The sequence below is a fragment of the Parasteatoda tepidariorum genome, chromosome 4 (assembly GCF_982258835.1).
Source record: "Parasteatoda tepidariorum strain Cologne lab strain chromosome 4, Ptep-v5.0, whole genome shotgun sequence".
Classification (NCBI taxonomy): Eukaryota; Metazoa; Arthropoda; class Arachnida; order Araneae; family Theridiidae; genus Parasteatoda; species Parasteatoda tepidariorum.
This window is the reverse complement of record NC_141758.1, coordinates 108636376-108663767: the sequence shown is the minus strand read 5'-3', so window position 1 is coordinate 108663767 and position 27392 is coordinate 108636376. Positions and strand designations below refer to the sequence as shown.

The 27392-nt window shown below is 30.5% G+C and overlaps 1 protein-coding gene across 3 annotated transcripts in view; it reads left to right on the top strand.

Moving 5' to 3' along the window:
• The window catches only part of LOC107442570 (vesicular glutamate transporter 1), a 222713-nt gene that overhangs the window by 161488 nt on the left and 33833 nt on the right, over nt 1-27392 (top strand). For all 3 annotated transcript variants that reach the window (XM_016056165.4, XM_087161900.1, XM_087161899.1), the window contains one exon: nt 18374-18647. In XM_016056165.4, coding sequence (XP_015911651.2) covers nt 18374-18647 — 274 coding nt within the window. The remainder of the gene's footprint in view (nt 1-18373; nt 18648-27392) is intronic.

The following is a 27392-nucleotide window of genomic DNA, read 5'->3' as shown; positions in this document are numbered from 1 at the left end:
TTGACAAAAACAGGATAAACCCAATTTAACACTAACTTTAAATTCACAAAATAATAATTAGATTTTTGATAATTTTATAAAAGCAGTTTCTATTACTACCTAAAATGACCCCTCCTTTTTCCGCAAGATTGTGCTTACGCTATATTTCTCAGGATGTTTTGTTACATATACTGATCTGCTATATAATTTTAAATTTAAGTAAAAGGTAATCTACGATCACTATTTTCATGAAATGCATCGTACTTTTACAGTATCGGAACTCCTTTTATATAGATTTACGATTTAATTGCAACTTCTTAAAGGCACGCTATTTTTCAAAATTGACAAAAACAAGATAAAAAATTAACAGGATAAGAAATTACTAAAAGAACTTGGTTCAACGGTAATTCACAAAGTAAAGATTAGATTTTTGATAATTGCAATACCTTTTAAAAAAAAGTCTGGATGGACTGTTGTCTGCTAGTTGTCCCAGGAATTTTTCAACAAGTTGCATCTTTTAAATTTGTGCCATAAACACTTTGAGTCCTTTATAGCAGATTTAAATTTTAATTGCAAATGTAATTATAGCTGTAATGAAATAAATAAAAAAATACTGCAAATCAAGTCATAATTACACGCATGATAAAACTTTTAAGAATAAAAGTTCCAAATATACCGTCAAAAGATCCATTTCCAAGCCATACGACTAAGAATCGATTAAGTCAACTTTTTTTGCACCCCCCCCCCAACCAGACTCCCATCTCCATCCCAGTGTCATCACTAATCAGGCGCAGGCATCCCGTAGTAGAAACTCTGAGATTCCAGTTTCCATGGTAACGGGAGAAGCGCGACGCATTTTACTCCGTCAACTTCAATTAGGGGTCCTCCTCTCTCGGAAAGCGCAATAAAGTACTCCCCGAAACTCCCCTCCTATTGTCTCGGCGCATATTTGTTGTTGAGCATCTATGCACTTCTTGCACAGATAGTGTCACCGTTGCCACAGTGACGTGTTAATTTATACTTCCGAGGCTGCCCCCCCCCCTCAACAGTGTGTTAAAGGACTTGTCACTGAAGTGCTCGTAAAAATATTATTTTTTATTTTTAGACTTATTCTATTCTTTCGGAGCCATTGACTTAAATTATAGGAAGAACTAAATTTTTTTCGGAACATTAACCGCTTCCTTTATCAATTTTTTTTTTTTTTTTTTTTTTTTTTAGAAAAAAAATGCTAATAATCAACATATTTTTTTTATTTCATTAATAAATACAAGGAACTAAAACAAAACAAAATACCCAAGTTTTGAGTTGAAATTTCAATTTTTGCATGTGTAAATAACATTTAATTTACCATTAGTTTACTATCCCGAGTTATCTCGGACAAATGAGAAAAGTGCGGACCTCTATTTAACGAAGTCGCTAAATCCGCATAATAAGTTCGTTAGATAGAAAATTCGTTAAATAGAATATCACCTATTGAAATACTTAAACGACACGAAACAGGTTTTAAATTCATAAACACTAGACATAATAAATATAGCAATTAATATACCTTTATCTTGCAAAATAGTATCTATTTATTTTACAAATCTTAACCCTAAAAGAAATCTGCATGGAAAGCAAGCATAGAGCAAAACATTATCTAGTGTTACACTATCATGCTGCATACATTTTAAACTAAAAGAGGCTAAATTTAAGCATAAAATTATATCTGCATTTATTATAAAAGTAATATTAAACATGCATTACCACATGCGTTCTTAAGCCTAATTTCTACTGATGAAATCCGTTAAAAGTTAAGTGGCTTCAAAAATCAATTCAAGGACATTTCATCCACAGAATGCGTTAACAAGTTTAAAATGTTCTGAAATATTTTTGGGAAATAGGGAAAATGGATCTCAAAGAAAAGTTCGTTCAATAGAAAATTCACTTCGCTATTTGGAAGTTATTTTACGAATATATTTCCAAAATGTTCTTAGTTCCTCGAAAAAATTCGCAAAATAGAGAAATTCGTAAAAGGGAAGTTCGTTAAAAAGAAGTTCGACTTTGTGCGATAGTTTTTAAAACAAGGGACAACACAGATTGATACTTTCTAAACACCAGATAAGTGATACGCCATTTTTTTTACTCTTTTTTTTTCTATGTAGATTCTACAACCATCGTATATACAATCACACAAGGCCGTAGCCAGGATTTTTTTTCGGGGGGGGGGGATATAGTAAGAAGCAAGGACAGTTACAGATATGCAAAGTAGGGGGAAAACATTGTAACAAATATTGTTTATTCTGTTTGCAAACTAGTAATTAAAAATATTACATAATTATTTTTCAATTAATATTACATAATAATTATAATCAATTTGTAAACAAAGTTTACAAAGACATGCGACGGGGATTTGAAGAAAATTTTTTCGATTACTTTTTTAGGACAAACCGGAATATCCCGAAATATGCTTAATAAAGTTGGCCCTGTTAGCCTTTCTTCTTTAGTAGCATTTCTTGTAGCTGCTTTTACGCGTTTAAGAGTAGAAAAAGTTCTTTCTGCAGTTGCTGTGGTGATTGGCAACGTAGCCAATATTGATAACAAGCAATAAATGTTTGGGAAAAAGATACTGTCACATTCTTCCATTGCTGAAAGTGCCGTATCTGGTCTACTAAGGGGTTCAAGCAGGTTCCACTTTGATGCCCATACTTCCATTTCTCCCATGAGGTTTTCGATGTCAATGAAATCTGCGTAGATTCGGAAATTGCATGAATTAATATGCTGAAAAACAATTGATTTCGGGGGAGTAGTCTAACCGAAGGAAAGATGAGCCACAAAGTCAAGTGAAGATGATGCACTAGCGAACATATATGGCAACGTTACTTTTAAAAAGTAACGAGTAAAAGTACAAGTATTTTTAAAAAAAGTAACGAGTAAAAAGTAAAAAGTTCTTATTTTAAAAAGTAACGAGTAAAAAGTACAAGTAAAAGTACAAGTACTAAACCAAAAAAGTAACGATTTAAAAGTACATTTCTGGGAAATCGAAAATTCAAAGTAACCTAAAATTTTATTGAATAATATTCTTATGTTCTTTAATGTTTTTGCAAAATTGTTGTTATTTATTTAATTGGATAAATAGAAAGAATTATTATCTGTCACAATAAACCAGAAGGGAAAGTAATAACTTTATTTAAAAGAATGCGTCGATTTTAAATGCTTAATTTCTTTTAAATGGTATTTTTTTTCTAAGCATAATACAACTGTATTCCTTATAAATTGAAGTCGAATAAATTTTTTTCAATTTCTACTTTTGATACATTTGTTTTGTTTTTCGTTAGAGGAACTTGGAAAAAATATCTTTCTTTTTTTTAACGATAAATTTCAACAAAAAAAAATTTAATAAGTTTCATCTTTAGTCAGTGTTACACTCATGTTATTTAAAAATCTTTTTCAATTCTAGTGCATAAATTTTCAATGCCAGTTTGATAAAAATCAATTTATTTTAAAACAAAATTTCTTGAGATGACATATTGGACATCTCCCATATTTTCTATTCTATATGGAATAAAGTAAAGTAAGGTGGAAATCCTATAGCGCAATATCGGTTGAGTATGGAGGCTAGTACAATACCTCCATCCCAAATCCATTGCTTTTTTACAAGGTTCATCTTCCCCATCAATGCTAATCAGAAAGATTAAAATTATTGAATCTAAAATTTGAAAAGTGCTTCAAAGAAAAGAAATGAACTGATTAAATATTTACAAACAAGCAAGTCCCTCTAACTTTAAAATATCGTTGGCGCGACTTATAGTACACAATTATAATTAATAAACCTCAATAATGTTGATTAATGAGAAACGAATACCAAAATGTACGGAAACGACAGTTCTTTATTCTTTCCCTAGTCTTATTAACTATACCCTAGTTTATATTAATTTAAAGAGAGTCTTTTTTTTTATTTAAATAAAAATTTATATTTGCTAATTCAAAATAAATATTTGTTAATTTATTTAAATAAAAAAAAGATAAAAGTGGTAGAAATCATATTATTGCGGAATAAAATCTCATTCGGATGTTACAAAGCTCATTCAATAGTGAACATTTAAAATACCCAGAAGCTAAACCAGAAATCAAAATTATCTGTTTACATATAAAAAGGAGTCTTTTTGATGTCAGTAACAAAGGCAAATTGATGTTTTCTAAACCTAAGCATGATGCACAATAAATCATCCTGAATTATACCTCCGTTGTACTGTAAACAATTTAATGATGTTCCAGTAGAAGTTAATGCACTTGCGTTAAACACAAATCTCAAAGGGGTACTTTTGGATTCAGGTCTAAACACACAATGACGAGGAATATAATGCTGCACATCTGGTTCTTCAGACTCTTGTACTTCCTCCATATGACCCATATTTAAATACTCTAGCATAAATGCTTTGTGAAGTTCACAAAATTGAGGTTCTCTAGCAAGGCGATTCCATAACGAATTCACACTACTTTTACTTTTACAAACACAAGATTTTTTCTTAGATTCACCCAGACACGACGGATCTTCTCTAAAGGGCATTTTAACAACATATTTTCCACTCTCTGTTCTTGAATAATTTTCAAGAAAATGCTCTTCACAAATTTCAGCTTTTTTAGTTTTAGAAATTTTAGACTCTCCCTTATGAAAAAATCGAGGTATAAATGAGGTATAAACGAGGTATATTTTAAAGGTATAAAGGAGGTTGTTGTTTAAATACGTCGTAAAGGTTGAAAAGGGTGCAAATGAATACCTCAAAATCAACCTCAAATATACCTCCAGACGTATATATGTTTCAGCCTGAAGTATATTTTTTTACACTTGTGGAAGTATTTATTCAACAACCTAAGGTATGTCATTTTACACTTCAGGTTATTATAAATCAACCTCAAGTGTATTTTGTTCGACTTCAGGTAATTATTTTTCAACCTCAGGTATCTAATTTTATGCTTGTAGAGGTAGATATTTTTAAACCTATGGTGTGTCATTTTACACTTCAGCTTATTATAAATCTACCTCAGGTGTATTTTGTTCGACATCAGGTAATTGTTTTTCAACTTCAGGTATATAATTTTATGCTTGTAGAGGTATATATTTTTCAATCTAAGGTGGGCCACTTTACACTTCTGGTTGTTATAAATCAACCTGAAGTGTATTTTCAACAATTGGAAAGGTTATTTTTGATTAGTGCCATGTGTTCCACGTTCTACCTTAAGTTATTATTTCGTAACCTCAAGTATATATTTTTGTATTTTTAGAAGTATTAATTTATCAAAGACGTTTTTTTTAGCACTTACGAAGGTGAGGTGTTATACGGACCACCCAGTTTATTAATTTTTAGACTCACTATAACATTTAACAGTATGATATTTTTTGGAAACTCATTGTCATTCACGACAACTATTTTCATTCATCGGGTTTAATGACTTTGGATTTAATTTTTCTGAGTTTCAAAGCGAGTAACGTGATTTTTTTTCTCCAGAAGATAAACGATTAATAATAGTTGGAGTTAAAAAAACATTTTCCCCATCATACTCTCCGTGCATTTTTCCATATATATCTTTGCGATTTCCCGAGTCTACGATTTGAAACATAAACATGGAAAGATTATAGACTCCATCAGTAAAACATATCAAGAAGAATCCAAAACTGAAGCGAGAACGTTTTCAACAGCAACAAAAATGTCCTTTTTAAAAATGGTAAAGAAGCTCCATGCTGCAAACTTCTCATTTCATTTTATACATTTCAAACAGAATCATTTTATAATGGAAAGGGAAAAAATTAAAAAATATATATATATTTCAGTAAGGAAAAAAAGTAGCGCATATTTAAGATTTGTAGCGTTCGAAAAATAATAAGTAGCCCAAAAAGTAGCAAGTAGCGAAAATTCAATTTTCAGTAGCGGGGACTTTTAAAAGTAGCCCAATCCGCTACTTGTAGCCCAATCTGGCAACACTGAGTTAAGAGAATCTGCTAACCTTTTTATTCATAAAATTAGAATTCGATCCCACGTCTAATAATCCTCGAACTTCAAAACACTTATTTGATTCATCTTTAATTAAACAAATAAAAGTGCTGAGTAAGATTGTTAATTCTTTTCCCATTGTAGTAGAAGAAAATATATTTTCCCCACCCTCACATACAAGCGTCTCGTAATACACAGGCATTTGGAAAATTGGTGCCGAAGAATTCAAGGACGATTGAATGTTCCTATTTTCATTATTCATTTGATTCCAAACTATTTATTTTTTGCTCTCGCGGAAAGTGAAGAGAAATATGATGCCTTTTTCTGCAAATTCTACAAAAGATTTTGTTTCTACACTCACTTACGTTATGATTATTTAAACAAACAGTTAAAGCATAAATATTTTGATTTAAAGAACTCAACTCTATCACTTACGAACATATTTTTATAAATAGTACATTTATACAAAGGATGAATTTCATCATATAAAATACATTTAGTATTTTTTACATCCGTTAGAAACGCTTTTGACATAGTTTTCGAGTTATTTTTATAACTCATTGTAGCATTATCAACTACGGGTTTTCCCCTAGAAGTATAAAATAAATCAATCTCCCTAGCTAATTCTACAGGTTTAAACCAAGAACTTGCTTCTTAAATTTATAAAGCACATAACCTCTCTATCAAGTGTTTGATTAATTTTATCCGATACTATTAATTGCTTTAAAGTTTCGAAGTCAGTTACATTTTTTAACTTTAAATAATATTCCCAACTCGTTATTAATCTAGACGCGAATTGCACGTACGTTTCACTCGTCATTTTTTACGCTTTCCTAAAATTCTCTAAACAGATTTTTTTTGGGGGGGGATGGCTCGAATTCTCTCAAAACTATAGTTTTAACTTTAGAATAATCTCCTAATTCGTCATCTTTAATGTATGTAATTATATTTGTGGCTTTTTCCCATAACAGATTTAAAAGAATTTCAGCCATAAATTTCTCAGGGACATTTTTTGAAATAAAAGCTCTTTCTAATGACGAAAAGAAATATCCCCGTCCTTCTGGTCTATTAGGGATTTTATGAGTTAAAGTCCTCACACTTTTAATGAGAGAGTCTAAAGATTCTACACTTTCGTTTTTCACACTATCAACAGGTAATTCACTTTTAGATTCGATTCGCAATTTAGCGAGCTCAAGTTCCGATTTCACTCTTTCAGCTTTTAATTTTTCAATTAATCGGATTTCATCACTTTTTCTTCCTTCGATTATGTTATTTGCTAACTCTTCAACTAACTCAATGTTATTTTTATACGTATCACAACTCTGAAATGCTGTAATTAGATCAACAATAGTTTTCATATTAGAAATGTCTACATTAAGCTCGACAGCAAGCCGAACATAGTCCTCTTTTTTAGCACTTTTAAACATATTGAACTTCAATAACTAAATAATAAATCACGTACCTTTTATTAGGTATATTATCCACTAATTTCACTACTGATAGCTCTGATAGACAGGACCAACAATGGCTCTGACGATAGCTCAGTTTACATAAATTCTCGATAAAATAAAAGTTCTCAAAACTCAGAAAATGGACTGTAATTATTAGTCACAATACTTTATTCACATAACTCATTTCTCCCATCCGAGCTCTTCGGATTCATAACACACACTAAAATTTCATAGATGGTGCTTCTGGCCTCAACAAGGAGCTTAGATTTATGTTAATTTTAGAACTATAGAATTTTTTTTTTAACATTTTGTTTTTATTTTCGGAAACTTTATTTTATAAATAAATTACCTTGTTCGACAAATTTGATAAACATTATAACTTATGCTAGAAAATAAATTTAAAAAAAATACATTAATATACCGGAAACCCCTATAAATCCAATAAACTACAAATTATATTTTGTTTTTAAATATAATTTTTTTTTATTTTAAAATATTTCATAATGGCAATTTTCGGATTTGTAATAACGATGTGCAAGACTAAATCCACTCATAATCAAAAATTATGAACAAAAGTTTGATTTTAAAATTTTATGATATGAATAACTAATACGTTTACGTAATAGTATATATGTTACGTTTAATATAATTCAAAAAAAATGTTTTGTTGCAAAATAAAAAAAAATTATAATATTTTAGATTTTTTTTAATGCATACTACATTTCCATTAAATAAAGCATTGCTTTTATAATTAATTACATTAACGTTAAAAAATGTAAAACTTGTGCAAAATTTTTTGCAATAGTAATATGAAATTAGTTATTTAAATTATTTAAAAAAGCATCCAATGCGCACACAATGTTAACAAAATTTTTAATTAGCATATTTAAATGAATGAAAAATGATTCAAATTAATATTAAATGTTATTTTATAAATAGAGAATAATTAGATATTAAAATATTACTTACTTTTTTCAAAAAAGTTGAAGTCTTCTCAGGGGCCCCCATCAGGGGGGAAGGTGGGCGCACGATGCGCCCACTTAAAGCTTGGGGGGGGGAATTTTTACACTAAGTAAAACGAATAGTTTGGGGGGGAATTTAGAATTTACCCAAGAATGCGCCCAAGAGCTTGGGGGGGATGGGGGCTACTGAGCCTTCTTAAAGCAAAGTTTCATAAATAAGGATTCTCAATTTATGTGTAGAAGTACTTGTTGAACCACCGATAGATCGCAGCGTTTATTGTAAATTAAATTGTAACCGCAACTGTAAAAAGATATTGTTAAAAAGAGAGATATCTACGCCTTTTGAATGTAGCCTTTTGTCCTGCATATCACATGTTATAATATATTTTTGTTGTTACTTACTCCTTTGTGGTTATTGAGTAGTTTTCCTGTTTCTCAAGAAAACGAGAAAAATGATAAATTCACTAACAGTTTAGATAAATCTTCGGTGTATTTCATAACCCATTGGAATTAATTAAACTCGAAAAGAGAAACTATGCACATTAGTATAGGTTTCCGCGAATAAAAAGAGAAAGTTTTTTTTCTTTTCTTCTTTATGGTTACTTTTTGGAGGAGTAGCAAAAACCAAAAAAAATCATCTTTGTGTCAATAAGACATCAAAGATACAGTTCATTTGTTATTTAGACAAAACTATTTTTTAAGAGGAAAAAAAGCATTCCATCACATGCGGTGATAACAGTATTCCATAGATATAAATTCCCTATATTAGTTATTTCCTATATTAGTCCCTGCAGTATTCATATGGGCATTTGTTCATTCCAACCCCCCTTGAGACCATAACCACTGGTATTCAAAACTTTTGCTATTCTTTACATCCTTTATCACAGGCAATTTTCAGAAGATGAATATTCTGGACACACAATTCTGGAGAACACCACATTCACAATGATAGTTGCAGTCAAAAAAAGATCGAAAGCGCCGTCTTTTCCCTTTCAGGAATGACAATTTTAAAAGGTCAAGGTATTTAAACACGAAGTTAGCTGTGAATGCATATATATTGCACATTAGTTTTATAAAATAAAGAAACATAAGCATTTTTTTAATAATTTTTTTTTTTTTAGAAAGCTTACCTAGTTTTAGAAAAAGTAACGATTTTATTCGACATTTCCGTTACAAATACTTGTACTTTTTCCCTAAAAAAGTAACGAAAGTACAAGTAAAAGTACTAAATTTAAAAAGTAACGAAGTACAAGTAAAAGTACGTACTTTTTACTTGTTCCGGCGGTACAAGTAACGAAAGTAAAAGTACTGCCATATATGCTAGCGAAGGTGGTGTACTGGGAAAAGGTTTGATTCGACAGTTTTTGTTTTTCTTTTTACTGAGAGACTCAAAGAAAGACTAAAAAGTTTGAATCCCAGAATTTCGGGGGGGGGGGATTTGTCCCGACGGCCCACCCCCCCGGGCTACGGGCCTGCAATCACACAAAGCACGTGTGCAGTCCCACAATTCAACACCAAAACTGCCAGACAAGACTTATTTAGTTTCCAATCCCAGCAGATTATTATTATTATTCATTTTTGTGATTAAAAACGTGATAAAACAAAACGTACTGACAAATTCTGCTATGCCCGAGTTTACTCGGGATAATAAATAATTGCAATCTATACATACCCGAGTTAACTCGGGATCATCAGGGAAGTGGTTAAAGGCTCGAAACTTACTTTCCAAGTAAAAGAAGAAGAAAAAGCCACAATTCAAAACTATAATTTTAAACTGCATATATTATCTTATTGAAATGAATTATCAGAACAATAAGAAATACATATATTTTTTTTCTAAAATGAAAAAAAAACGACAATTTGGCTAGACCTTTTTTTGGTTTCATGAGTTGAAAAATGAATAGAATAAATAATTCTCAATTTTTATGTTTGTTTTTTTTTATATTTCCAGTGATTCTAGTGAACCGAGTAAAATTGGGTTGAAATGTTTAAAATATTAGATTATTAACTACTTTACTTTTAAGGAAAACGTGGACTTTCTTCACGTTGATATATTGCGCCATTTTTAGAGTTAACATAGTATGTCTAGCCCAACAGTCATATGTATCTGTCTCGAACTTACAACAGCTATAAAAATAGTACGTTATTCGTTAAAAAGCGTAATTTCATACAAATAACGAAACTTTCGAAAAACAATCTCAAAGGCTGAAAAAGTATTAAAAATATAGGCTATTTTTTCGAATTGATTAAAATTATATTTCCTATGATTCTAAACCGTAAAAAATTAGGAAATCGTGCACTTTCCTCATGTTGATATATTTTAAAGTTAACATAGTATGTCTAGCCCAACAGTCATATGTATCTGTCTCGAACTTACAACAGCTATAAAAATAGCATGTTATTCGTTAAAAAGCGTAATTTCATATAAATAACAAAACTTTAGAAGAACAATCTCAAAGGCTGAAAAAGTATTAAAAATATAGGCTATTTTTTCGAATTGATTAAAATTATATTTCCTATGATTCTAAACCATAAAAAATTGGGGTAAATTATAAATATTTAAAATATTAGATCAAGAACTACGTTACTTTTTAGGAAATCGTGCACTTTCTTCACATTGATATATTTTAAAGTTAACATAGTATGTCTAACCCAACAGTCATATGTATCTCTCTCGAACTTACAACAGCTATAAAAGTAGCATGTTGTTCGTTAAAAAAACATGATTTCATATGAATAACGAAACTTTCGAAGAACAATTTCAAAGGCTGAAAAAGTATTAAAAATATAGCCTATTTTTTCGAATTGATTAAAATTATATTTCCTATGATTCTAAACCATAAAAAATTGGGGTAAATTATAAATATTTAAAATATTAGATCAAGAACTACGTTACTTTTTAGGAAATCGTGCACTTTCTTCACGTTGATATATTTTAAAGTTAACATAGTATGTCTAACCCAACAGTCATATGTATCTCTCTCGAACTTACAACAGCTATAAAAGTAGCATGTTGTTCGTTAAAAAAAACATGATTTCATATGAATAACGAAACTTTCGAAGAACAATTTCAAAGGCTGAAAAAGTATTAAAAATATAGCCTATTTTTTCGAATTGATTAAAATTATATTTCCTATGATTCTAAACCGTAAAAAATTGGGGTAAATTATAAATATTTAAAATATTAGATCAAGAACTACTTTACTTTTTTAGGAAATCGTGCACTTTCTTCACGTTGATATATTTTAAAGTTAACATAGTATGTCTAACCCAACAGTCATATGTATCTCTCTCGAACTTACAACAGCTATAAAAGTAGCATGTTGTTCGTTAAAAAAACATGATTTCAAATGAAAAACGAAACTTTTAGTAAGTTTTTGCAGACCGGCCTGCTTATGGGTCAGGAAGCTGACCTTGCATCAGAAAGGTTTTGGGTTCGAATCCCGGGTAAGGCATGGATGCTTTTTCATTCTCTGTACTATCTGTCCTTACTGTGGGAGCAACGTTGGCCCACCTAAGATGTTGCCCCTGAAAGGATGGCCAACAAATCTGCCCTTCAGAGGCCTGTATGACGAAAGGTTATTCTCCAAGTGGGCATTGAAAAAAAAAAAACTTTTGAAGAAGAGCCTCGAAGGCTCAAAAAGTCCTAAAAATATTGTTTGTTTTTTCTAAACATTGATTAACACGGTATTTCATAGCAGCTTAGTCAAAATTCTTTACTATATGATGTAGTTCGCTTGTTTTTTTTTTTTTTTTTTGTTTTTTTTTTTCTTCAGAATTTAAGTATAATTCTTGGCCGTGTGAGATTTATCTGGATTTTGGTTTGAACGAGAAATAGTTATCCCAGAAAAATACATAAAATCGTTTAGGAAAAATTTATTTTTTATGTAAATCTTATTACAATGAACTTGGCCACATTTCAAAGTTATAAAAAAAAAAGAAAAGAAAGTCCCACAGATAGATCAAGAGAATCATTCTCTTAACATCAAAAATTTCTATGAAGATAAATGTTCAACGGTTGGGACTGGGGGTCATTGGCCTCTCAGTTCGATTGCCAATAATTTGAAATTAAAAGTAAAGCGAATTGTTTCCAACGGAAGACCCATAGGAAAAGATCCATGGTTGGCGATTTATCAAAAGATAACATAGCCGAAAGTAAAGAAATAAGTTTAAGAATTTAAAGAAATTTTAAAAGCTATGTAATATGTAATGCCTATTTGGCATCACAAGGTAATAAGTTTTTAAAAATTTATGGAAAATAAAGGCACGAAAAAAACAAAACACAATTTTAGTGAAACCAAAGCAAACATGAACTATTTTGCGGAAATGAACTTTAAAAGAGACATATACCTTAATCCTTTTGACGCAAATGGGACACATGTGTCCTTGTATATTTTTTTTCGACTCTCTAGTCACAAACAAAGTAGTTTAATAGTTACTAAAAAAATCTTTTAGATTATCGGAACTATATTTACTCTAAAACGAAAATCCTTTTTAAAATCTTTTTTAAACTGAATGTCATAAAAGATTTGTTTCTGATTACGAAGGAAATGAACAGATCAAAACAATCTAACAAAACCGTCACTCTGGGATTAAAAACCAGGGTTTTTTGTTAGGGTTGCACAGAAAAGAAGCTCAGTGGAGCAGGGGCTATCGTACGGAGAATACGATTTGATACAGAGAAATCGATTTGATATGGAAGGGGAAAAAAAGCGTGTGAATGATTTAGGGCGAAAAAATTGCGAAACTTTTTATTAATGTTGTCTTTCTTATTTTAGTTCCTTTATTTATTTTATTTCATTTATTTAATTTCTATTTCGTTTCTTTTGTTTTTTTTTTATTTATTTTATTTTATTTTTATTTGTTTGATTTTTATTTGTTTTATTTTTATTTGTCTCATTTTTATTTATTTTATTTTTCTTTAAATTTTTTTCTTTAGTTCAAATAAAGCAACATATATAATAGTTCAAATAAAACATGTTCTCTTCCTTAAGTTTTGTTTCGTACACCTAAGTCATACTTTGAATATTTAATTATAAGTAGGAAACATGTAGAAAATCCATCTAATCAACTGGGGTAAAAGAAAGCTTTTTTTTAAAAAATCTGTCATCCTTACTTGTGCTTCTTTTTTGCACACTTATCATTTTTTATCTTCTTATTTATTTATTTTGAATATGACATTAATTCCAACATTTGTGCTTGACTTTCCACTGTGCAACAACAGCTATAAAAAGATTTATGAAAATATATAAATGAGAAACAAAGTTTTGGTATTTATATAATTAAAAGCAAATGTAATAATTCAAACGAAGCATTTTTCTGGCTAAATAAGTTGAATGAATATTGATGAAATAAACTAACTCACGCGGCCTTTTTCGGTAAACGGCTATAGTGCTTAAGAATTAGTAGAAATAAGTTGAATTTGATTTATTATGGCTCTCCTAAGTCAGAATCTAAATTAAATTTAAACCGAATCGAAAAACTTAACTCTTAAAGTTTTTATTTTATTAATTTCAGTATGTTTAATTTTTCTTTTCTGATTCGTTAGGATATTTCTAGCTTATAAAAAAGTGTATACAAAACAAACGTATAGGAAAAATTGCTGAGTAACTTTTTAATGTCCTTCAAGCCTTAACACTAAACATACCATAGCCGATCAAATAACCGTTTAAGAACTTTTGCATCGAAAATGAGCTTATCATCTTATCGTTTTTTGTACATTTGACTTCATGACTTTTTCTAACTATTATATACAGTTAATATTCCATTAATATTTTTTGTATTTTGTTTGTTTCGAATAATACGTGTCGTATACCTATTTCTACCACTGCCGGTCATTTGACCGGGAGAACAATTTATTGCCTTATAAGGTTATTGCATCAGAAATTATGATGTAATGCGTGCTCAACGTAATGCATTCGATGAGTTGCACATTTCTGCAAAGACTGTTTCGTAGTGAGTTCAATCAGAATAACTGTGAATTCAAATTTCAAGAAAGTACCTAAAATTTTAGATTAGCATTTTTGTGTCAGAAAAAGTGACAAAAACTAAATTTTTTGGTCAGTAGCTTATATTTTATTTGGATAGCTTTACTTCATTTCTAACTCACTGTTAGTTTTTACCCAGAAGAATGTCGAAACAATCGAGACTGCACAAGTTCTTAGTGGAAATAATATTTACTATAGGAGTAATTATAAGAATTATAATTCTTATATATTCTTACGATTAAAAGAATAACCATGAGAATTATAGAAATAATAATAATTAGAAGAAGTATGTTTGCGGAAAATGTACAATTTAAACACCCTGTATATGTAAAAAATGCGTTTAGCGATGAATTGAAATTCTTATTCTTTGCGTTTGTAATACATAAACATTGGCAATATACAGTTTTGTTTAATTATAATGAAGTGTTTTTAGTTTATTTCCTTCCTAACATCCATATTTCATACATTCAATCAAGAAACATGAAGTCCGGTTATTTGATCAACTATGGTATAAATAGGTATAGATTAAGTGTCGGTATGTTTAGTGTTAAATTATTATAATCATAATAGATTAAACCAGAAAAAAACGTGGGTTTTTATTGTTCCACTTTTCCTTCGAAATGCCACTTTTCGAACAATCATTTCGTTCCAAATGAAAATTCTTTACTTAACAGGGCATTGACGCTACTATGTGTGTATTTTTAGAACATTTTACCCTGATTAGTGCTTTCAAAGGGCGGGGTGACCTTTTCAGCCTAAACTGCGAAAAAAATGGTTATGAGGTTTTTCACTTTTGAAATATTCAAATAAAATAATCTAAAAAAATAACACATTTAGTTTTGCCATTTTTTTGTTACGAAATAATTGTTACAAATGACAGTAAATTTTTTTTAATTAATTTTAGTGGTTACATTTTAAAATTGCAAGTTTAGATCATTTATCGTTACATTTCCAAAATTGCAAGTTTAGATCATTTATGGTTACATTTAAAAGGTGTGCTTAATAATATTGATGGTTTTCAAATATATTTATAACAGGAAACCAGTTAAGGTTTAAGGCATCAAATTCATTAGAAAAAGCAAAAAAGATTTTCGCAGAGTTATTGTTCAGAGTTAAAAAAATTTCCAAAAGAGAAGAAAATTTTTACTCTTTTTTGCGTTGTGTTGTATAAAAAATACTTTACCATTACGACTTTAGTGAGTGATGAAAAATATTTTAAATATATAATTTGGACATAGTCGAAACATTGTCGATGAAATGGCTTGTCGATGAAGTGGTTGTTGATTAAATGAACCGGACCCAGAATAAAGTGAAAATAGTAACTTTAACAATACTACAAAAAAAAACATGCTAAAGCTCCACTTTTATAATGAAGAACCTTTATCAGAGTTCAAACACAAAATAAAAGAACAAAAAGGGGAAAAGAACCGCCTTTATTCTATAACACTGATTACAAAATCGAAACTATAGTCCATGTGGTGTAATTTGTGCTTTTTTTCACGTTCCTTAACTTTATTCTTTTATAGCGCAAAATTTCCTCAATTAAATAGGGGAGAGTGGGGTCAATTGTAACAGGGTACGATTGTAACAGAGCAAAAATTTCGAATGTCAGGTTCTAGATTTGGTTCCTAGGTGGCACATTTTGTTTAAACAAATAAAAATTAGTAACCGAATATGTAAGTGGACACCTTAATTAACATTTCAATAAAAAAAAGATTAGTTTTGCTAATTAACTAGCATTGTTTTTAACAAATGAAGCTGAAGTGACGTCTAGGGGACAATTGTAAGAATAAGTAAAGGGACGATTGTAACAGCTGAAAATAAATAATCTTATGTTTACAAACCATTACTTAAGTCTTTAAGAACCACCAATAGTTTCCTATATCATTTATATTATGTTGCATGTGCATTATTTTATTTGTCACCTTTCACAGCATTTATTAAAATATTTAACCCCTTAAAGTTAAAAGCTTAACCCTTTAGGTCTCTGCTCATTATTATTTTTACTCCTAAAATATCACTACTATTTTGATCAATAAAGAAATATATCACAACTATGATACTGTGTATAATTAACTATGTTTTAGTTGAATTTATGAACTGTTACAATTGACCCCGTAAGTGGGGACAATTGTAACAAGTGCTCGACTATCAAAAATTGTTAATAACTAATATAATAACATTTAAAATTAGGTATTTATTTTTTTTTCTAGTAGAGGATAGTCTACTTTACTCGTCTGTCAATTAATACTAATAATACAGTGAATTCGCGATAACTCGAATCTGATAGGACTGACGAAAAACTTCGACATATCGGAAGTTCGACTTACCATTAGTTTCGGTTTTGGACTTTCAAAATATTGTCAGATTATTTAATTAATGCTTATTAATTACAAATCTTCTAAATGCTTACAATATTTAAGATCATTTTTCTGACAAGCCATTTACGATAAGACTGTTTGAAGCACTTTATGATACCCTGGTCCATCGGCTGCAATTTTGCTGTTGTGTTTGGCGGGAGAAACTGCAAGTTTACTGCTTTCAAATTAGGTAGATCACTATGCGTTGTGCATTTATCCATAAAGAGTATCACTTTTCTTTTTTTAGCGAAGAATTTCCGATCCAATTTTCTTAAATAGTCTTCAAATAAAACTGATGTCATCCAAAACTTTTTGTTAGACTTGTAATCCAAAGGATACGTTTTTACATTCTTGAAACATCGGGGATTTCGGTATTTTCCAATAACAACTAAGGGCAATTTCTCTGTCCCAGACGCATTTCCTCCAACTAGGACAGTCAAACGTTCCTAGCTCATTTTACCCCATGAGCAGTTTTCATCCTTAAATATCATAGTCTTATTTGGAAGACATTTAAAAAATAAACCCATTTCATCAATATTGAAAACATCATTTTAACTGTATCCTTTAAGTAAATTTGGCAACGTTTCATTTAACCATTGTTCACATACTTCAAGAGGGACAGCTTTAGCTTTTCCATGAAGAGTGCGAAAGACATTGTGTGTGTGTTGCAAAGGAAGGGGCAAGATATCAGCTCCTAGGCTTTTTTTTTCTTTGCTTTAAAAGATCCAAAAAAATCGAGTTAAAGGGAGTAAAGTTCGAGTAATCGAGAATAATTAACATGAAATAGAAGATAAAAGGGTCGGGACCTCATAAAAAAATCGAGTTATAGTAATATTCGAGTTATCGTACTTCGAGTTATAGCGAATTGACTGTATATTGGATTTTTTTGTTAGTTGAAAATAGTTAAGTAAAAAATGTTACAATTGACCCCACTCTCCCCTACCCATGTTTCCTATCTTGTAAAATTTTTGAGACATTTCGTATATTATAAACTTTTAATCGTTTTGAATGTACAGTACCTGATCAAATTCATAGACGCACTATAAAACTCTATGCAAAATCTTTATCAGGGGATATTATACAGCCGCATTGTTTTTACGCGACTGAAACCGGTTTGCACTTGTTTATGTTCGAATATCAATTGGTTAAATGAGACAATATATAATATAAATTCGACGATTGGATAAATTATACCATATATTATATAAATATAGAATATTTATTATATCAGACACTATATTAGTATAATTAGACCAAATGATTAGACGCACTGTAGTGTATTTACAATTGCATGTTGTGCACGAGTTTATAGGCATTACTTTTATATTTAAACATACATGTAATGGGTTTTTATTCAGGAGATTTTTTTATACACTTCCCATTTGTATTTATTTTTAAGGTATTGCATTACAATATTAACCAATTGATACACGAACGTAAACAAGTGCAAACCGGTTTCAGTCTCGTAAAAACAATAAAGTTGTATAGTATCATTTAGTAATTAAGATTTTACATAGAATCTTACAGTGCGTCTAATAATTTGGGCACGGACTGTAAATAAAAATGCATGCTAAAACACAAATCAACTGACTTGTATGACAACAAATTAACTACTTAAATGAAATCGAAACTTAAAATATTTTTATTATTGTTTCTTGACAGGAGGTTCGTGAAACAAGAAGACGAAAAAGGATTTATGAAGCAGGATGAACTCGGAGCAGGTGATTTCTTTGGTGGTGAGCTTCCAGACCAGAAACACAAACAAAGCAAGGCTTTCTCGTTTTTCCCAGAACCCAACTGTCCCTGCTGCAAGAATATGTCCAAGCGGTACCTCGTCGCCAGTCTCTGTTCACTAGGATTTGTCATAAGTTTCGGCATTCGTTGTAACTTGGGAGTAGCCGTCATGGCCATGGTGTCCAATAGTACGTCAAACCCTGTAAGTGCCACTCCACATTTATACCTTTCTAACATGGAGCGTAACTTAAGGTGCTTATTTTCGATTTTGGTTATTTAAAAGCCTTTAAAGGTGCTTTTCTCTTGGGATGTTTTTAAAATTGCTTAATTTTGCCTTTTCGGAAATGAGATTTTTTTTTCTTTACCGTGTCGATTTTCGCCACGGATTAAGCAAAAGAGTGCTTTTCACATTGTTCTATCCAATATTTTCACAATTCATTGAATCAAAATCCATGTCGGCCCACCGTCGGTCTATAGCGTATGAAAGCACCAATCATTTTACATGTTTGATGAAATACTTGCGAGTCCGCATGTGCGTCTACTGAGCTAGGTTCGGTGAGATTATTACACTCTCATGTGCAACTCTGCTGCATTTTGCAAGATATTCTCTATTTCAGACAATGCAAATGCGTATATATTACGCAAATGCGTGCTTTTCACATTGCTCTATTCATCGTTTTCACAATTCCTTCAACCACAATCTATTTCGGCCCACTGTCGGTCCATAGCATATAAAAGCACCAATCATTTTACGTGTTTGATGAAATACTTGCGAGTCCACATGTGCGTCTACTGAACTGGGTTTGGTAAGATTATTGCACTCTCATGTGCAACTCTGCGGCATTTTGCAAGATATTTTCTATTTCAGGCTTCATGTTCCACCCTCTTATATCGAACCAAAACATCTCTCGATCCATTTTATAATGGCTAATATGATCAAGAAAAGAATTCTTGGCAGAAACTAGTTATTTTATGATGATCTTGAAATATATTTTGCATTTTGTTAATGCATACAGTGCTTACAAATATTTTTTGAGTGCTTAAAAAGTACTTAAAAGGTGCTTATTTTTTGTTGAGAGACTTATCTACGCACTCTGTACTAACTTGATTCATTCAAGAGCTTGGTGGAAGAAAAAAGCATCCAGTAAATTTTTTACTGAAAATTAAGAGTCCCTATGACTAATGTTAATATCGAGTAACGATAAATAGCTTCTAAATTATTCCAAAGAGAAGGATATCGAAATTGGTTGATATAGTTATGTTGTAACTACCACTACGATTATTAAATTCCCAGATATAAAAGACGTGATGACTATTTTGAGGTAGGGATGACTATTTTGAGGATCTCAGTGAAGGAACATTTCATATATATTGATTAAAAATTAGAATTTGAAGGTTTTTCTTTAGATTGATTGGTAACAATAGCTTACTGTCAAACAATAGGAAGTCATCTAGCCATGTTTTGGATTACCTGGTCGAATAGACTTCTCTGGAAAAATTTTTGAATTTGTTATTATCTCTGCAACACCTTGTTTCTTTGAAAAAATTATAAGGTGGTTGTTTGCATTTATATGTTTGAAGTGTAATTAATTGCATGTAATAGTTTTATTTTTCTCACTGTGAAAAAGAGATTTCGAAATATAGTTATTGAAGTTACGTTTTATTTTTTTTTTCAAGCATCGTAGCATAATAAAGTACTGAGATAAGGGGGTGTTTATTCACTGGATCACCAAACGAAGAAAAACCAGTGAAGGAACAAGTGTTCCTTTACTGATTTTTTTTCTAAGTTAATGAAAGTAAAAGATAAACTCTGATTTTCTTGTACCTTTGGTGATGTTCCGCATCAAAAGAATGTTAAAAATACAGAAAATAACTTCTAACGAGTGAGGGAACAGGCATGTTCCTTTACTGGCCATAGATTTCCCAGTGAATGAACAGTATGTGTTAATATGTTGACACTTTAATTTCCAATTCATGATTAAAAAGAAAATTAACATTTCCAAGTATTTATATGTTATAATTTCAAGAATAGGCTTGTTTTTAAATATTTGTATGACTTATAAATTCATAAAGAGCATTAAAAAATAACCAAAATTAAGTGTTCCTTTACTGGGTGTTCATTCACTGGTAAGAGCTGTTCCTTCACTTGGTCTTCTTACTACTTGTTATTTGAACCTCCAAAACTTTAAAACAATATTATATAAATTCTCTACAATTTTTTTTACATAATTTGCAATTAGTAACAAATATGTTGACACTGTCATTTAACTATAATTACGAATTTAGAAATTAATATGATTTTTTGAAAGGCAAGCGAAGCTAAGTGTTCCTTCACTCGTTAGTTTACCTACCTTTAGACAGAAGAAAGTTGTCATCGTCGATAATTACTCGCCCCATATTGTTGACCTGCGTACGTGATATGAAATCGCCTACCTCTGCAGTTACGCCTTCTTCGATGGATGGTTCACATTTAACCATCTATTGCTAGTCGTGGCTACTTCATCGTCCTCCTCACGCTGTTGCTTCTCAGTCTCATTTACATACAACGGGATCCTGCACACAGTCCACTGCTAATAGCAACACAGGAGAGGTCACGCACACAATCTTGAACTTAATACAGTTCTCACGACAAATGTTCAAAAACTCGGTGAACTTAATATAGCTCTCACCACAAGTGCTCAAATTCCGAGTGAACTTAATACAGCTCTCCCGGTCTTTCACAAATACGGCAACTAGTGGTATCCGTTCATCGAATTCTATCCCTGACATTACTTTCTTACTCTAAATCAAAATCGTGTTCATTGTATCTTTTTCTCATTTTTACAATGTAGAAATACATAGAGAGAATGGGGTTAAGACTGGGTGAGATCAGGTCTTTCGAAATTTTATTTTCTAGCGGACAAGCTCTCAACTACACTTAACTAGTCACTAGTCCTACGACATTGGCTTGTTTTTGTTGGCTAAGTCACAGTATCAGAGTAGATAAGTTTGTTTTACTATGTCATATGCTCTTTAGAAGAAAAAAAATATTTACTGGTAATAACTGTTTAAACTTTATTTTTAGAGCTACTTTACTTTTACTTTTATTTACGTTTACAAATAATATATTTCGATCATAATGAATCTATATAAACTAAATAGCTTAAACTCTTATTTTTGTAATACAGATAAGATGATGATAAGATAATACAATTAAAGATAAGATTGAAAAAATGGGACATTTTTTTCGAAAATATTATTGCCATTCAAGTGAATTTATAGGATTAATATTTATAATGACTTTTACATTTTAATTGACAAACACATTTTTATTTAATTGAGTCTTTTAAAAATGAAACAGCAATTTCAAAATATTTTTTTGATTTTGTTGTTTGCATCGAAAAATTTTAATAAAAATATCATTTTAAATTTAATTAATTGTACATAAAGTTTTAGCAATTTTTTTAATTGGAAAAGACCAAATAACTATTGGTACAGTCGTCCCCACTTAATCGCCCCTCGGATAATCGAATAACCCGCTTATACGAATAAAATTTAATGAAACCAAATCATTTTATATTAAACTAATGTCAAATTTCCCCGTTTAAACGATTATTTGTTGTTTTTTGCCCCCGCTTAATTGCATGAAGAAGTGGTACTGAAATGAAAAAAAAAGATATTTATTTTCGAGAAATGTTTCACCAGCTAAAATACAATTTTCCTTTTTAAGATAAAGATACAAGATGGTAATTTCAATAGGGACTTCTCATTCATTAGTAGGTGTTTGGGATTAAGTTGAAAAATTAATCAAGTCTTGCTGCCAGTTATACATTGGAGTAAACAAAGGGTGTTTTACCCCTGTTTGACTTACTTCACTCGCACATCATTTAGTATGTGAAAAAGGGATAGAGTGATTTGTTTTTAGGTCAAGACTTTTTCGGATGGGATCAAATAATATTTTAGTTCCAACATGATTCACTAACATTGATTAATTTTTATGTAACTCTAAATGATATTTTTTTATGATACTAAGGTAGAAAGTTTTAATTATAATTATTTATTGATCATAAAACTGAGTTTATTTGATCAAAACGCTATACTACGCATTAAATACCATTAAAAAGCAAAATTTCACAAAAATTCAAAATTTAAGATTGAATATAGCACTCCCCTTTTAATTGAATTACCCGCTTAATAGCATAGATTTGACTGAAACCGATGGTATTCCTTTAAGCGGGGTTGACTGTATTGGTAAACTATTGGAGAAAAACACTTTTTCTTTGAACACTGATAATAATGTCCGTAATGATTTAAACCCGAAATCATACCACTCATTGAACACTGATAATAATGTGATAATTTCAGAGAGAGCAAAAGAGTTAAAAGAATAAATTATAAATATTTAAATTATCTTTAAGAGTACGAAAATATTAATGAGTAAAAAAGTGGCGTTTAAGAATAGAACATAGAAAATTGCTGTCACAAGAAAATTGCTGTCACCAATACGTCGCTACTTAACCTATTATTTACGGCTGATACAACATGTGGACCACATGTGATGGTACAACATGGAACACCGCAAGCAAAAGGTTAATCTACGTATGCAGGGCTTTACTTACCACTAATTTCGTAATTTTTCAGTGTTGATGGTACTTTTTTTTTTTTACTACTTTCAATTTGTGTTGCCAATAAGTAATCTTAAATAAAGTTAGTGTGCCAATTTTAGGCGCCCCTCTAATGCATATCACAGCATGTACATAACTTATTTCTTTATGTTTTCCCAAACATTTTATGGCTCTTTCAGACATTTATGAATCAACAATTATATCTTTCTTTTTGCAGTCAATATTACAAAATTTATTTTATAAATAAAATATATTTAAAAAAATCATTTGGTAGCATAATTTTTAATTGTTTCTAATAGATGGCGGTAAAAAAAAAAGTTTAAAATTCTAAATAATTTTATCAAATAAGCCGAAATAATTTCAAAATTTAAATATATATCAATCCCAAAGCCGTGGGGACTCAGGGGATAGAGAGCTCGCTTCCCAATGAGGTGACCCGAGTTCAATCCCAGCGATTGCTGGTTGATTCAAATTCCGCACCCAGCACACACCGACCACAGTGCTGACGTAAAATATCCTCTGTGGTAGACTTACGGATCATGGATTAAAGTGCCCTTGCTGTCAGTCAAACCGTGGGAGGTTCTCGTGGTTTTCCTCTCCATGTAAAGCAAATGCTGGTTAGTTCCATCAAAAAGTCCTCCACGATGACAAATTTCTCCCAATACTTGATCCAGGAGTTCCCTTGTCTTCTGGATTGGGTTCAAAATTACAAGGCTACGGAGTTGAACATTGTTAGACTTAAACTGAAAAATTCGGACTGCTGTTCAACGACGGTTATAAAATAAAATAAAATAAAATTTTTGTCTCTCAACTTATGAAGGGTATCCGCATTCTTTTTATGGAATCAAAAAAAATAAAAAATAACAATTTAACAAAGCTTTTTTTAAAATACACACACAACTTTATTAAACTTAAATATGAAGTTGTAGAAATTTTACGCCTATTCTACTACTTTATTAGCATCTTAAAGACTATCAAAAAAAATTGTTTCCTTTTTCGTTTTCTTAACGAGAAAGTTAAGTATAAATAGAGGTTTACTCTTTTGATCAATCAAACTGTCTTGGCGAAAGTTTGTGAAGGATGAAGGAGCCATTTGTATGACCTATTGATCCAAAAATGTCTGCACTCCCCAAATTTCGGCGCCAACTTGGCTGAAGAACTTGAAAGAAAAATGTTTGAAACATCAAGAGAGACAGATACAATAAGAAATTGATAGCCTTGACATGAAAAAGAAATGGATTTTGAAAATAACATTTGATGTTTCCGAATTTAACTAAGGAAAATGGGAGAAACAAACATTATTTAAAACACTTCAGTGATTTATATCTCAATTTATTATAATTACTAAGAAATTATATCATGAATATTAACCTCTATAAAAATTGCTTAACAATGAATGCAGAAAGTAACGACTATAGGGGACTACAACAATGTAAAGTATTCATTAAAAAAAGTGTTTTTCTCAAAAAAATAAAAGATTTATGAAAACGTTTCTGAAATTTTCGTAAACAATTTTCAAATTATTTTTTGGCTAAAAGACAAGAACCACATTCAGCAACAATAATTGAATTGGTTTTCAAAATAAGATCCTCATTTGTAATAAGAAAAGAAATCAAAATAATTAAAGCAATTAGAAATTACACTTCCAGTGGAAAAACGCACAATGCAGCTGAAATTCCAAAAGGAAATTGAAACCAAGGGAATAAATGAAGAAAAACGATGAAAAATGAAGAAAATATTTCTCATTCATTTTTCTTTTTTTTTCATTGTTTTTCTTTATTTTTCATTGTTTTTCTTTATTTATCCTCATTTGTATTTAGTTGAAAATTCCTTTATGAAAATTTATTCAAACGAAATAATCACATACAAGTATACTAAAGATAACTCGTTCGTTTATCGTTCGTAAACATTTTTTTAATCCTATTTTGTGTTTTTGCAAATATTCTCTTTACATTCCAATATCATTCCTATTGTAAATAATCTTTAATGAAAATTAATTCAAACAAAATTATCAAAAATAAGTAAACTCAAGATAATTTTGCTGATCATTCTTAATCTTTTTTAATCTTATTTCTCTGTTTTTTGTAACTATTCAACTTAAATTCCAGTTTGTTAGCATCCTTTAATTGAGATTTACTCTATTTAAGTTCTCAAAGTTAAGTGCACAAAAAAAAATTACATTTTATCGATAGCCCCTAAACTTTTTTAATCCGATTTTTTTTCTCTAAATATTACTCTCTAAATAAAAGGAAAAAAAATAATAAGCTTTAAAGGAAGAAAGAAAATTTTATAAGTACATTACCTCTAAGTAATGAAAAATAAAACGCCTCTATTATTATTTATTTACCTATATCTACATTTACATTATTACGTTTAAATATGACTATTCTTTTAAAAAAAAAATTCATAAACTTACTCAACTAATAAAATTTTTAAAAAAAAACTGATTGAGTAATAGAATTTTTCTTTGACTGATCCCACATTATGAAAAGCAACTTACTGACTTAATCCCAATACACAACAACATCCAATAGATCAGTCATTGCCGCTATTCCATTTTAAGTCTTTTGGGAGCCAGACAAGAGGGACTTTTTTTTCTTCCCCTTTTTTCGAGTAATGCATTTATTTTCTCTTCGAATACGCGATAATCTAAAGTGCATTAGGGATAAAGCCAGATCAAGATGGGGAAGGGGAGAAACTGGGGGGGGGGATCTTGTTGGGGATAAAAACAGTCTTGATGAAAATATATGATTGTTGTGGAATAAAATAAAATAAATAAATCTAAAAGCAATGGGATGATTTCTGTGAGGGAAGATTTGATGTTGGAAACAAAACTGAGAGAGGTCCCCTAAAATAACCTGCGCCATCTATTGTTTCATTATTAAATTACTATATACTAAGTTTCTTTTAGTCGAAAACTGTTACAATAATGTGTTAGTTGGATGGAACTTTTTTTATTGCTTCAGCTGGAATTTAATCTGATGTTCATCTTATATTAAAGTATGAGTAACTAGCTGAATAGCCCTAACGGGGTAAATAAGTAAAACAGCATTAATCAACGATATATAATCATGCTCAAAGCTGAAGGATATAAACCGACACAATTAAAAATTAAATTTCTACTATTATTTTTCAGGAATTTTACTTTTTTATTTTAAGCAAAACCCGTATGAGTTCAACTTATCAAAATAAATAAAATCCATTCTATGCTGTTAATCGTGACCACCACCAAAATAAAGAAATTTTTCCCATTATTTTTTTTAAAACTTCATTTGTGTTTGTTGATTTATTAAATAATTATTGGTTTACATCAGTGGTTCCCAACCTGGGGGCGATTGCCCCAAAGGGGGCGATAGAGCTTCTCAAGGGGGCGATAATCCTTAGGGGGGCGACGAGTATTCAAAAGATAAAAATTGCTAATAATATTAATAATAAAAGCTATTTGAGATTGAAATTGAAAATATATATGAAACCTATGGTTTTGGTGTAGACAAAGAATTATGATAGTTAAAAATTAAAAAAAAATCAATTGCAGGATCGTTTTCGTCATACGTTTTGGTATTACAGGCGGAAATCTGATAAGTCACTCTGTTCCTCTGAGCAATAATACTGTTTCCAGGCGTATTGATGAGATGGCCGCCGACGTCGAATCAAAACTCATCAAATTTCTGAAAGAAGGTAAATTTGAGTTGAATTAATTAATTTTTAATTAAATTTCGAATTCCTGCTCCTACATACAGCTGTGAGATGGCTTTCAAAAGGAAACTGAGCAGTTTCTTCGAATTGCTGGTTTCGGTTACCGAGTTTCTCGACACCACTGATCCTGTTTTAAGTGAGAGTTTGAAGCAACGCAAGTTGAAAACTGCGTACCTCACTCATAGTTTTGAAAAAATGAATGAAATCAACGTAAAACTTCAAGGAAATAAAATGAACATTATCAAGGCTAAGGGAATCATATCTTCATTCATCGCCAAGTTTGATATCTACAAGTCAAACATTGGTCGCAAAGAGCTAATGCTTTTCAACTGTTAAAAAGTGTTCAATGGCAGATATCGAGATTCTCGAAAATAAAATCTTAATTTTTACTGATCACCTTTATCAGTTATGGAATCAAGATTTAAAGATTTGATGAAATTAGAAATTCCGGATTGGATTTTCGATCCTTTCTCTTTTGAAGTTGTGGATAAGCTCACTTCCTCTTAGTAGACTGAGTTTTAAGATTTGAAGTATGACGGTGAGGCTAAAGTCGTCTTTAAAAAATACGGTTACGAGTTAGCTTGGGTAAAGCTTATGGACACTTATCCACAATTGTGGAAACAAACTGAGCTGCTTCTCATCTCGTT